Below are 14,338 nucleotides of genomic sequence, written 5' to 3'. Positions count from 1 at the left end.
GTCTATATAGTTATATTTCCTTTTGAGCTCCACTGTAGATTTTTGTATAGACGTGAGAATCTTATTCTAGAAGTTGTAAAGGATGTGTGCCTTATTTCCTCTTGTCAGACATTATGTATTTGAGACTTATTGAGAACTCCAGTTCATATATTTCAGACATTTACTTGTATTCCAGTATTTTAGAATGTCAAAATATTAATTTGATCTCTATTACTTCATCAGTTAATTCTTGTATAATCTTTTACTTGCTTTGTACTACACCTGTTGTTGATTCCACTAGAGAGATAGTAATTGTGATGGTGAAACATGTTATTGCACGGTGTGGTGCATGGCAGGTTTAACATCTTTGGTTTCACCTCGGACTGCAGCCTTGTGTGAACCCAGGGGCGTTCACAGTTCTCACTGCGCACGGACAACTTTTTTGGACTTGCGGGGGGAGGTTGATCCGGACGAGGACCGACAGTATTCTCGAACTTCTGCTGGTCGAACTCGTATTCGACGCTCTCCACGACCGGATTGAGATCCGCGGCTGCGACGCTCCCATCTCGACAGCGAGATCGCGGCTCCCACTTCGCCAGATTGTTCGCGGGAAAAATCGTAGCTTTCTTCATTATTGAATTCATTGTGCACTCTTTGACAACAGTTTATCGGTTACAAAGATCCGGTCTTTTTATAAGATCCGGTTACAACGAAATCAAAGAAAAATAAAAAAAAGATTACAACTTTCCTTTCGAACGAATCGCGAGCTCCTGTTTTGCGGTCACTCGCTTTGTGGGTTCTTCGCCTGCGCCGGAGTTTATCCGTGGACCACCGCACGATCTAGATCCGGTCGGATCTACGCAGTATGACGGGTATTATTTTGCCAAGGAAATAATAGCCGAGGGTACTATTTCGCCAAGGAAATAGTAGCCTTTAGTTCTCAGGATCAAAGAACAAGCTTTGATCCGGAGGATGACTACGTAGATCTGAGATCCGGTTCCTCTCGAACTCTTGCCTTATTTGGCGTTGACGATCGCCGAGCACCGGATCTAGAAGAGCAAGTCCTCAAAGTCCCAAAACTTCAATCTTTTTTAAGTTCTGAGCCTTGAATCCAGCAGAGCTTCGCCTCCAAATTTTCTAACCTTTTACAAATGAGCCACCCCTCTTCTATTTATAGGCAAATGAAAGCGGATCTGGGCCCAGATCTGGGCCCAGATCTGCCCGTGGCTCGGCCACCGAGCCACCCATGGGTGGCTCGGCTTTGGCCGAGTCGCCCGGGTGTGGTGCCGTTGTGTCCATTGTCCGGTTCTGCGGTTTATCTGAGCTTTGTCGCTGATCTGAACTCTGATTTGGCAGTCCGGATCCTGATTTGGCAGTAAATCCGCCTCGGTGTTCGAGTTCGAATCCATTCCATAGTTGGATGACTTGTTGACCCACCGATCCGTTAGCTTGATTCCGCACGCGAGTGGATGTATTCCGTTGTTTACGTGCGGTTCGTTAGCCTCGTCGCCTCGTTAATCCGCTTCGTTGCGTGTCACTTGGCTCCGGTGTTGTGGACTGACGCTCGTGTTTGGATATGTCGCCCGATGGTTCGTCGGTTTGTGCCGAGCCGTGCCACGGGACCTATAAGCAGTTTTATACGCCTACAGTCAAAGGTAAGAGTACGGCATCAAATTCATCTCCTAGAACCCTAAAGAATTCATCAATACCTTGTGGGTTCAACTTGGGATTTATGCCTTATCATTCTTCACAAGTTAGCCAAGGTCCTAATATTTGGAATAATTTCCAAATGTAAGATGCTAACTATTGAGGAATTGGCCAACAACCAATTTTATTCATGAACATGTTAAATGCTCCTCCAACTTTTCAACGTTAAAGTTATAGCATGGGTGAAACTCAGTCACCTAATCAACAATGTCAAAGTAACAAGATAAATGTTATTGATATTGATGGTGATGAAAGTTCATCCCCTAACCCAAAGAGGAACAAGAAAGCACTTGCTCATAAATCTAAAAAGAAAGACAATTGCAAGAGGAGAGTTAACCAATTATAGGAGAGTAAACATGATGATTTGCTAATTCCTTTCCTTGCAAAGTGTGTTAAAGATGGAATGAAGGTTGATAAGAAGTTAAAAAAAAACGCTTATCGGGGCGCCGCCTTTCATATCAATGAACAATTAGGTTCAACATTCACAGTCGAGAACATGGAAAACCGTATGAAAACTATCCGCAATAGATTTTTGGACATGCAAAAATATCGTAACTTGAGTGGTGTCGGTTGGGATGATGCGAAGAATATGGTAATTATGGATGATGCTTGATTTGATAGATGGCTAGAGGTATTTACCATTTTGTCATGTTCATTTTTGATCAAACATTTACCATTTTGTTCCTTCTATTTCACATATGGATTTGATATATGCCTAAACTATGCAGGACAAGAGTATGAATAGTTCTAAGCTTTGAGAATACATCAACAAGCCCATAAAACATTATGAAGCCCTCACAATTATTATTGGAGATGATGTCGCTAGAGGAGACTACACGGTAGATGTGTTGGACAAATTTGGTGGTAGTGCACATTTTAATATTGGTGATGATGAAGATGATATTAGTATGCCAAAGGAGAACACGCCTAACTATGACTCCTTAGACAAATATGATATTCCACCACCGAAGGTCCCAACTATGCCCTCAAAATTCAATCAAACTTCTAGTGTAAACAAAGCTAAAAACGACGTGTCAAATATGCGTAAAGGAATGGGGGGAGGTCTAGTGAGGACATAGTGCTTATGCGTGAGATAGTAAATGAGGTAAAATAATTCACATCATCTATGCGCATGGTGAGTATGCATTGGACCGAGAAGTTAGCAAAAGCTATATTTGCTCATGATTATGAATTTAACATAGAAATTATTGATAAGTTTTATCAAGAATTGTATGAGAATGAATCACAAGCTAGGTTGTTTATAGGGAGATGCAAAAGAAGGTGTTGACTGAGTTCATGAAGAGTCAACCTCTTGATTAGAGTGGTGGAAGGTTGGATTGGATGCTTTTGGGATATTTTTATAAAACTAGCTAATTATATCAATGCTTGTGTAATTTATTTTTCTATGTAAATGAACTAGATGATTGCTCATCCTTTTGCCTAACAACTATGGTATATGTATTAAACTTACATTTGTGCAAAACTAATGCTACTATCTCTATCTTCATGCATCTCAGTCATGACTCTACATGTTATATTGAATATTAGTTTGCTAATGCAAATTTGTTTGACAAGTTTACAAGTGGGGTAAGGTGAATGATTTCACCTCGATGAATTTAGAGTAACCTACATATTTCTACTTTGATGGAATTAAAGTTAAAGATGTATGCATATTTTGTGTTATGATGATGGGTTATTTTTAAGATATGCAGCTAAAGTTTATAACAATAATCTATTGGCGAGGCAATATATTGCAACTAACATTGCCATTATAAACTTCATGGCGAGGCAGATAATGAAGAAAAGGCATTTTCTGAGCACATTTTCTCTAATTTTTTTGAGATTTGGTTTCAGCTCTTGGGTTGGTTATGAAATTGGTTTCAGCTTAGACACTTTTCACTTGTGTGCATGGTTTCAGCCCAGCTATGTTTGGTTTTAGTTATTGTTTGGCCAACCAGTTTAGTTGTTGTTTGGCCTTTGGTTGGCATATTTCTAGTTTTAGTTGTGTGCAAACTGCACTGAATTTCCAGCAATATTTGTTTCAGTTGGTTGGCCTTTGGTTGTTCAACTATGGTTGGCGTTTAGTTGACCTTTGGTTTTAGTTATTGCTTGGCCTTTGGTTGGCCTTTGGTTTTAGTTCTGAATTTCCAGCCTTGCTCTGGTTTCAGTTTGGTTTCAGTTGTTGCTTGGCATTTGTTTCAATTGTGTGCATGGTTTTAATTGTTGCTTTGTCTTTGGTTGGCATATTTCTAGTTTCAGTTGTGTGCAAACTATACTGAATTTCCAGCAATATTTGTTTCAGTTGGTTGGCCTTTGGTTGGCCAGCTATGGGTGGCCTTTGGTTGTCCTTTGGTTTCAATTGTGTCCTTTGGTTTCAGTCCTTGTTTGGCCTTTGGTTTTAGTTCTGAATTTCCAGTCTTGCTCTGGTTTCAGTTTGGTTTTAGTTGTTGCTTGGTCTTTGGTTGGCATATTTTTAGTTTCAGTTGTGTGCAAACTGTACTGAATTTCCAGCAATATTTGTTTCAATTGGTTGGCCTTTGGTTGGTCAGCTATGGTTCGCCTTGGTTTCAGTTGTGTCCTTTGGTTGGCCTTTGGTTTCAGTCCTTGTTTGGCCTTTGGTTTCAGTTCTAAATATCCAGCCTTCCTCTGGTTTCAGTTGTTGCTTGGCCTTTGTTTCAATTGTGTGCATGGTTTCAACCTTTCTCTCGGCCTTGGTTTCAGCTCTTTGGTTGGTTATGAAATTGGTTTCAGCTCAGACAATTTTCAGTTGTGTATATGGTTTCAGCCTTGCTCTCGAGTTGGTTTCAGTCTTGGTTCAATCTTGGATATTTTCAGACTTGGTTTGACCAAAGTTAGTTTGGTTTCAGTCGAGTTGGTTTCAGACGAGTTGTGTGCTTGCCCTTACACTTACATTTGTATGATAGTTATGTAGTTGATATGTTGAGACTTTGAACTAAGTCATGAGCTATGTTTTATGGGCTGTTCTGAGCACAACTGTGTGCTTGCCTTCTGAATTTCCAGTCTTGCTCTCGGCCTTGGTTTCAACCTTGCTCTCGGCCTTAGTTTTAGCTCTTGGGCTGTTCTGAGCACAGTAGTGTGCTTGCCTTCTGAATTTTCAGCCTTGCTCTCGGCCTTAGTTTCAGCCTTGCTATGTTTCATGGTTGCTTATTGAGTTACTTATTGTGTTGTTGTTTCTATGTCGGTGAAAACTTAGTTGCTTATTGTCTTGTTGTTTCCATGTTGGTGCAAACTTGGTTTGGTTTGGTGCAAACTTGGTTTTCTGTTTCCAAATTTGTCAGCATTGGCTTTTGTTTCACATATTTGTGCTTTTGGTTTGGCCTGAGTTGTATGCTTGCCTTTGAATTTCCAACCAGGTAACGTCTCGGCCTGGGTCATAGCCATGGTTTGGTTTCAGTTGTGTTGGATATTTATCAGTTGCTAATCATTTTTGCTGTCATTGTTGTCATCCTCATTCTTCATGATAGATTGCCAGGCTTTATACCTTTGATTGGCCTTTGGCCTTTGGTTGGCGTTTGGTTTTAGTTGTTGCTTGGCCTTTGGTTTTAGTTATGAATTTCCAACAAACAATTGGTTTCATCTAATTTGTTTTTAATTGGTTGAAATGATTGTTATGTCATTGGTAATGTGATATTATGCTATGATGATGGTCGGATATATAATGTATGCAACCAAAGTTTATATAAGTAATCAATTGGCGAGACAATAAATGTAGCCAATATTGCTATTATAAACTTCATGGCGATGCAGATAATGAAGAAAAGAGTCTTTTCTGAGCACATTTTCTATAAATTGTGTTAAGTTTTGGTTTGATTTCAATCTTGGGTTGTTCGAGTCTTGGTTTCTCTCGAGTTGGTTTCAGCCTTGGTTCAGTTTTGGATATTTTCAGACTTGGTTTGGCCAAAGTTGGTTTGGTTTCAGTCGAGTTGGTTTCAGTCGAGTTGTGTGTTTGCCTTCTGTATTTTCAGGCAATGTGTGCTTACCTTCTGAATTTGCAGCCAATTGAGTGCAATACATTATATTTTGTGTGCCTCGATTTTTGATGTTAATATTTTGTCTTATATGGGTGGTAATCACACCATGATGCTACAATCAAGTTTTCTTGATTTTTCAGTTTGAACCAAACACTAGAAAATAAAAGAATCTATTTACACATCAATTGTTTTCTTCTTTTTTCAAGTTGAACCAAACTAAGAAAAGTGGTAAAAAGTACTCTCAGCCCCTATTTTTTGGCAAAACAAACACAAGAAACACTTTCCATGAAAATAAAGGAAATACAAAAAAGTAAAGGAAAATCGTTTTTGAAAAATGAAGTAAACGAACCAAACAGATTTTACCCGGTGAAAACGAGCAACCAAACAGCCCTAAGCAAAAAAGAATCATGGTGGTCAGTAGCTTTTCAACTCATTCAAGGTGCTTTTTGCAACAGAACCTCATGCAATAATACACCAAAAATAACCCAACAAGTTCAGAAAGTTACAGTAGTTGAACAAAGATCCTTTTTCCGTCTAAATAAAGATACACCTAGCTCACTACATATATACATAGCTAAGATCAAACTATAAAATCAATCACTAAACAGGCGCTTCCCCTTCTGTTTTAGAGAATTTTCTTGTCTTGACGGAGAGCTTTTCTCTAATGAGTCCTCAACAATTGCTTCTTCCTGTATTACCAAGCCACGGTTTCGAGTGAGCTTCCTGATTGGAGTAACAGAAGCAGGCTGAGACTCCGCATGCACCTGATCTGATTGTGAGCTGCTACCGCACGTGTCTCGGTTGATCCTATGTGGCATCAGCTCTTCTCCATGAGCAACAGTATTCTTCATTAACTGCAAAAGATGTTATTGTACTCAAGACACAATTTACGACTCCCAAGCTGTGTAAAATAGGGGCGTGGCTGCTCTAATTAGAGTCATGATACATTTATTTATGGGTTAATTGCGGATAGATCCCTGTTCTATCACCCAATTATGGATGGGCCCCTATAGGTCGATTGTCGCCAATAGACTCCTTGAGTGATTTTCTTTTTAGTTGTTTACCCTCAAAGAAGAGAATTATTTTTATACTCATCGGGGTCCATGTACAACCATAGAACTGCAGGGGGTCTATCTGCAATGACCATTTATTATCACTGAAGTTCAAAAGGTCATTACTTTCAATTCCTTAAAAGTTATATATACTCTTGACAGAATAAAGGACTTGAATATTTAGTTAGAAGATAAAGATGTGAAAATGACAAGGTGAAAACAGAGATATAGTCGTAATAAACCTCTACCAGATTTTCCGGAAAGTACCTTCCAGTCCTTAAAATCGTATCTGAAAACAAAATGGTGGTAAGATACATCCCCCGAGGATACTGCAGCAGCTGAAGGAGCATTCTTCGGAGCTGAAAATTTTTGAACGAGTCAGTGAAACAGAACTCCAGAAAATAGAGTCTAATATTATATTCTGTGGCGATAATGAGAAACTCACAAACAAGATGATGCCCGCTATCATCAATACTAATTTCAGCTCTACCATCTTTTGCCAGAAATGATAAAGCAAAAATATTCTCTACAGTCTGTGCAAAAGATGTTCGATTCAATACTAGATTTTCAAGCCTTACACTTCTCTTCCTTCTCAAGATATCAAACATAGTTGCCATGTTCTTGTCAGTATCTGTTTTTGATTCCGGCTCGGCATCATCAAGCTGCACAAACAAAAGATGTGTCGTTTGAAATAATATGTACTACATAAGAAAGGATGTTCAAAATATCACTCCATCTGATACACTCCTTGTAAAGCGCAGACATACAGAATAGAGGTGATTAAAAAATCTGATGAGATGATATTGAACACGGAGTTATTAGTAAAAAAGAAAATAAAAAAGATCAATTGTAAAAAGGGAATTTTTCAAACCATAATTTTCAAATCCTTGTGAAAAACAAGCATAAAAATTAGCATTAGTTGTAAATAATCAGTAAATACACAATACTTAGCTAGAGCATAGGTTGTACGAAGTTAAATGTAAAGATATTATTAATACATAATAAATTATAAGTTCTTATCACCATCGCACCTACCAACTAGACTAATTCATGCATGATATTGAGAGTGATTGTTAACAAAAATGTTAATTATAACAACATATTTCTAGTACTTGAGAATCTGAGATAACTAGATATGTAAAAATTCACAACCTGTAAGTAAGGATAATGCGTGCAGATAGTAATAGAGAGTTTGACTTGAGTAGGAGGAAAACAAGATAAAAATTTAATAAGAATGAATTTTTCATGCTTTAGACTCGATTGGCTGCTTAAACAACATGATACAAAATAAACATGGACAAGATAAATTTAATCTCCGCATTAGCAAACATAATACGGAATATTTAAAATATGTGATCTTCAATGCATGACATGATCTATAATGTGTAAAAGCTTTAAGCCCAATTGATTTTGCTTAACAAAATAAAAAAATGAAATAATTGCAACAACCTTTGATCATCGATCTAGAGCTATATGTTGCATGGGTATGGGTACTGGTACTGGTATGGGTATAAGTACGGACACAAAAAATTTGCAGAAGTTATGGTACGAGGACACGGCGGTATAAATATTTATATATATATATATACACATATATTATAAATTAGAATTAATAACTTATATGAGAACAAGGATGAGAACTAAAATTCCTATAATATTTTTATGTTTCTTTTATTATGTGCATTATGAATTGGAAAATCACTATTTTTTAACTGGACATCCAAATGACCCTTCAAATCATTACTCGGAACCTGACGTATGTCTCGTTATAGTTTTGAATATCTGTTGTTCTCATCCTAATTAGAGTTGGAATAGAAGTCCTAAGTCGGAGTCCATTACACCTTATCTATTAGTTTGAATTTCTTGGTAGATAATATATCCTATTTAGATTAGGATAAATTTAAAATCAGAGGTCTAAGCGACTGCCCTTATCTCCACTTGCTGTGAGATTTACCAGCTTGTCCCCTTTTCCAATTCAAATGTATCTATTATCATCATAGAGGAAGATGTATACATCTACGTTGTTGCCCGTCATTTAAAAGCTTGCCAACAAGTTTCAGGAAGTGGATGTGAAGTGTAGAATACATGTCCAAAAAATGTATAACAAGTATTTTAAATTAAAACATGCATTGTATAACTGACTACATGCCTGAATAAATATATGCATATATGCATGGAGTGTAAAAGGAGTTTGGGCATGGGCGCGGGTACATTTCGGGTACGACTTCAAACTAGAAGGTAACATAGATCTAGAGCAAGCCAATTTTGATAGAGAAAATATTGGTCAGTTAGATAAATGGATGAGTATATCCATGAGAATAATGAGGAATAGGATAAAGATTGAAAGTTAAATGGAAGAGAATCACAGGTCACAGAAGGAAAGAAAAGCAAAAAAGAGAGGGACACAACTACAATAATAAACTTACAGTGAAGTTACCAATTAGATTTTACATAAGCAATTGATATTCCTTAATGAAAACAAGACAGAATAATAAAACTCTAAGTGGTGCATCTGTTAGCTATATATTTCATATAACAAAAGTAGCGTATTTAGTTGATTTCAATTATCAGTCCAGTTTTTTCCCATGACCTTCATATAAATTACTCGGAAATGCCTTACATAAGGAAACATAACCAGAAAGGATAAAAGCTATCATCCAAACCAATTCGAATAAGAATTAGGTGTAACTAACCTCTTCAGGACGAGTGCTTGTAGTTGGCCTTGACCGTTTCCTCTGAACCACAGGCTTGCGTTGTTTTATCTCAGTACTCATAGGACCAACCCTAAAATCATTAGATACAGCAAAACAATCCAATAGATAAAGTTAATGTAGGAACATTAAGATCCCAATAAAAAGAAGTAAGAGATGAAAGAAGTTGAGCAACAATAAGAATCAATTTCTAATTACTTAGCAACTGAGAATTTCTCACATTGTGCAGCATCCAGGAGCCTTTTTGAAAATATCTGATGCAACAACCCCAACATCTAGCCAAGAGACCATGTTGGGAGCATTATCAACAACTGCTCCACCATCTTGTTGTCCAAAGTTCCTTAATAGTGCAGTTACAAAATCTGATGGATTTATTCCACCATTGCTTTGAGACTTAACAGATGTTACCAATGTATTCGCAATGTCCAATAAAGCCTCTGCATCTGCCACTTGTTCTCTAGGCTTTTGAACTACGAACAGTAAAAGAACAATGAGTATCATAGAAGTTTACTATGATTTAAAAAAGTAATCAGGAACCAAGATTATTTGTCATCTTGAAATAATGAGGCATTGCCTTTATTCAATAGGGAAGCATGACAAAACTTTTGATAAAATTTGTGCTCATGTTCTCATCCAAAAACAAGTCACAAAGTAATACCGAACCGTATAATGATCGGTAGATCATAATTCATGTGACCACACACACATAATCAGAGGGTTGTTGAGGGAATCCATCTGAACACATCGACCATGTGACAGCCCTATAAAGTGTCTTTGTCACGGTAATGCAGGGGTTACATGCGCTTGTATTCCAATAATCATTTTTTATTAACAACATGAAATACATCAAGAGAGTTAAAATGACTATAGCCTTGTAGTTATAGGACAAGACATGACTGATATTTAACAACAATATTAAAAAAAAATTATGAAGTATCACTACCGTACTATTGTTCCTATAATGTTTCTTCAAGAATATCTCAAAAACAGGACGATATAAAAGAGAATATATAAAATAAAGGATAATCAAAATTCACCAACTCCACTGTTGAGCTCTTATTCATTAAATGCAATATTCACATCAGAGGAAGCTAGTTTGAGTAAGATGTGAACTAAACTGGTTGAAGTCGAATGCAAGACTGTGTCGATTAAGGATGTATTCAGCGTGTAGATTTGCTAAACCAAACCAGCTTTAGAAAATTTCCAGATTTTACTTCTACGAATTAAATCAGAATTTCTTTATATTTTATACTCATGTGGCGCTGGCAAATATTAAAACACAATATTGGTCCTCTATTTAAGCTTTAGTTACAGGACTTCAGAAGGTTGCAGGTATGGATTTCAGATTTTGGTTATACAAACATTTGATAACTATCATTCAAAATAACTAAACATAGGTACACTTGTAAAGATAACAAAAGTTATGGGGTGAAGATGGATAAAAATAAACCAAAAAAGAATAAAATGAAAAAAACCCTCAAAATAAAGGACTGTTATGAGGGATGGGACTGAAGGATGGGATCTTCTATATGAATGAACAGATGGAAGGTAGTAAGATGATAAAAGTAGAGCATTAACGTGACAAAACATTTTAAAGAAAGAAAGTACTCAATCAAAATTTATTTAAATAAAGAATGTATCCATATAATAGTATAAGTAGTTCAAACATTTCAAATTTATAGTGTGTGATTCGATTACACTATAATTGGATTAACACTAAGCAAACTAACCTGCAATAAAAACCCACACTATTCATAGGTCTACTGCATAAACTCTTAAAAAGTAAAGGAAACATATATCTAAAGAAGAGAATGGTTCTAGTATTGAAAGGAATGCAAAACTTAGTGAATGCACTTGATTTTGTTTAAGAAATGCATCATATTAAAGAAAAAGCCAAAGGAGGATCAGCCCGCAATAAGACATGGATAACAACAACAACAAATCTTAAGACATTAATTTAACAAATATTAAGAAATGGATGGTTCTGAGATTTGTTCTTCGGACAGAACGTTTTAACAAATCTTATGATCACATTTAATATATAATTGCTATCTCCCCTATCAAGTATGGTTGTTAGAAAAGACATCTTTTACGCCAACCCTCTTCAGCTTTTCAATTAGAGCAGAAGAGGTCTATAACTTTGGTTTTTATTACTTGTGGGAGAAGATGCCAATAATGAAGGACAAAAGGGAGCAGGAATCCAATGACATGATGAATAAGACTAACTGCTGTGTCACTAAATCAAACCAATATATGGATATCTGTCTAGGAGGAGGAAATACATTAAGAGATTATCAGAATCTTTCTTTACATTATCTTCAATATAACTATGTAAAGTTACAAATCCAAAGCATTCTAGTACTTTCTTAACTAGACCAATGCACATATTAAACCTGAAACAGTTGTATTAAGTAAAATCTCTCACAAACACCCAACAGTAGTAGCTACAGAATTTTGTTTCACAGCCAGACTAACGGTTGTGACTATCAATTCAATAGCAAAACACAATTTCACGAATTAAAAGTATCACTAAATATAAAGGAGTTGTCTTGCTTGCAACTTGAGCTAACTCAAGAACTTGAAGGATCCACTTTTAAGTTTTAAATTTGCCAAATTCCCGCTCTGAGTTTCACCAAAATTTCAGCTTCAAGGATACTAGAGGCAAATGAACTGAAAAGCGTCGGGAAATCCATTTCAATCATAAACATTCCCAGGCCTCAAACAGATGATTTATGATAATCAACTAGCAGGAAGAATTCTCCATCCTGGAGATAAGTATCGGCTGACATTTAGCCGCAGAGATGGCAGAACTGGAACTGGGTCAAAATCTATTAACAATTAGAGGAATTGCATTAAATTCTGACTATTTAAAATTATTAACCCAACTTGGCAGGCTCCAGCAATCACTAGACGTTTAATTAATCAGGACACATGAAAGATTTTGCAATCCAGGAATTTTGAAACTTGAAGCACTAAACTAAGCATGGTGATAAGTAAAATTATATAACTATGAAATGAAATCAGAAAACCCCTTTTTCATAAACTAAATACTAGAGATGACTCCCTTACAGCTTAACTGCACAACAATTTCAAACAATTTTGTATTTAATGCTCTACACGCTCAAATTTACGGAAGAAATCATTAAAAGAAAATAAAGTATTAAATAAAATCTCACCAAACTTATGCAAACTTTCAACTTGGGTAATAATGGAACTGAATTTATCCGAATCAACTCTAGTAATATCCTCCCTTTCATCTGCAAGTCAAAAAATTCGTCCCAATTTCAGAAAACAAAGAAAGAGAAACCAAATTCTATCGAGCAATTGAATCTTACATACCGCTGATTAGATTCTTAACAGCCAAGTATTGAGATCGAAGCGCTCTCCGATCGTGCGCCTCTTGACGATTTGATCCACTGCCGTTCTCTCCCTCTCCTCTTCTTTCTCTGGTCACCGCCTCTTTCTTCAAAGTTCGGACCATTGAACCCTAGAATTGATTCAGAAGGGAATTCAGCCGAGATTGGGAATTTCAAAAACCCTAACCCTAACCCTAACCAGTGAAAACCCTAATAAACGCTTGCAAATTTTTTTTCCCTTTCCCGCGCGCGGTCGTAGCAGAAAAGTTTCAGGAATTTAGCTTGCCGCTGGAATCTGAGCATTTAGTTTAATTTTTAGGTTTTTTTTCTCGATATTATACCTCCAAATCAATAGTTTTAAAGGCAATTTTCATAAAACACCCTGAATTTAGGTGTCTGTAACGAGAATCCAGGAACTTGAGAATTGGAGGAATTCTCCTAAACTTTGGGGGTTTTGCACAATCCCCTGGGCATTAACAAGTGGAGACTTTCACAAACCCCTTCTATATTTCTAAGAATTCACGGCCTAATAGCTAGTTTCGTATTACTTTTTAGGATGCTTATGCTTATTTTTTCAAGAAGTAACCAATAATCATGTTTGGTGCAAAAAGGTTTAGCATGCAAATTGAAATTGCTTCTACTTTTAAAGAGATATTTTTAGAAGCAACTTGAAGATGTTTCTAAAAATATCTTCTACTTTTGTTTTAGTTTACATACCATATATTATTTGTATCTTTTGATAATGATCATTAAGCGCGCTTCCAGTGAACACCTTAACTGCTTTTTAAACAATTTTTTATATTTAATTACCAAACTGCTATTTGCAACAACTAATATAAGTTGTTTTTATAATTAATTTATTATAAGTTCCAACAATATCATCAGGTTGGTCCTAATTCTAAACTTTGGAATGAAAGAGAGATAGTAGAGGACATGGAAAAATAATTAGGGGAGAACTTTTTAGAGTAAATTTTACGAAATCCACTAAACTCTGGGGTGATTTACACTAGATCCCCACCAATGAATTTTAGAAACTTAACTAAAAGCCCCTAAATTTTGGAATACTTCATAGAATTCCCTTAATTTTCGCAGTGGTTCACATAACCCATGATACTCTTAAAAAATACCCCTTGGTCCACACAAAAATGTGAAAACAGCGAAGGAATTTGAGAAAAACGTGAAAAATAAGCAAGACAGGCTCCACCATATCCTAGTGTGGTGTCTGTCACACCGAGGTGGTAGAATATGTCCCTGTTGACATGGGTGTGGTGTCTGCCACACCCAAGTGTGGCTGAATCTGCCATGTTTTCAGGGGTGTGGTGTTTGCCACCCCCGGGTGTGGCAGACTCGTTTTTTAGAATCTCAACCTGTTTGGAATTGTGTTTTGTTATAAATAGAGACACGTTTTTAGGGTTTCTTTGGCTTTGATTGAGCTTTGATTAAACATTGATTTGGGATTTGGAGCACAGAAAAGATGTATTTTCTGAGCTATTAGTTAGGATTTTATTTGGAGAGAATTAGAGATTTGTTGGTGAGATTAG

At 36.5% G+C, this 14,338-nt stretch overlaps 1 protein-coding gene across 1 annotated transcript; it reads right to left on the bottom strand.

Annotated features, from left to right (window-relative positions):
- Window positions 6,087-13,125, bottom strand: LOC109843571 (non-structural maintenance of chromosomes element 4 homolog A-like). Its single transcript, XM_020412513.1, has 7 exons — window positions 12,781-13,125; window positions 12,618-12,698; window positions 9,662-9,911; window positions 9,424-9,514; window positions 7,176-7,392; window positions 6,998-7,089; window positions 6,087-6,532 (listed from the first exon to the last, which is right to left on the bottom strand). The coding sequence occupies exons 1-7, from the start codon at window positions 12,920-12,922 to the stop codon at window positions 6,272-6,274; spliced, it is 1,134 nt and encodes a 377-aa protein (XP_020268102.1). The 5' UTR covers window positions 12,923-13,125; the 3' UTR covers window positions 6,087-6,271.

The sequence above is a fragment of the Asparagus officinalis genome, chromosome 5, assembly GCF_001876935.1.
Source record: "Asparagus officinalis chromosome 5, Aspof.V1, whole genome shotgun sequence".
Taxonomy (NCBI): domain Eukaryota; kingdom Viridiplantae; phylum Streptophyta; class Magnoliopsida; order Asparagales; family Asparagaceae; genus Asparagus; species Asparagus officinalis.
The sequence above is the reverse complement of the archived record's forward strand: the minus strand, read 5'-3'. Positions and strand labels throughout refer to the sequence as shown.

Excerpts from the sequence above, each read along its gene's own strand:
- LOC109843571 (XM_020412513.1), bottom strand. The coding sequence starts at position 12,922 with ATGGTCCGAACTTTGAAGAAAGAGGCGGTGACCAGAGAAAGAAGAGGA. Across the intron at positions 12,699-12,780 it reads TGTTAAGAATCTAATCAGCG|ATGAAAGGGAGGATATTACT; the intron begins GTATGTAAGATT and ends TTTGACTTGCAG. Across the intron at positions 9,912-12,617 it reads TGAAAGTTTGCATAAGTTTG|TTCAAAAGCCTAGAGAACAA; the intron begins GTGAGATTTTAT and ends TACTGTTCGTAG.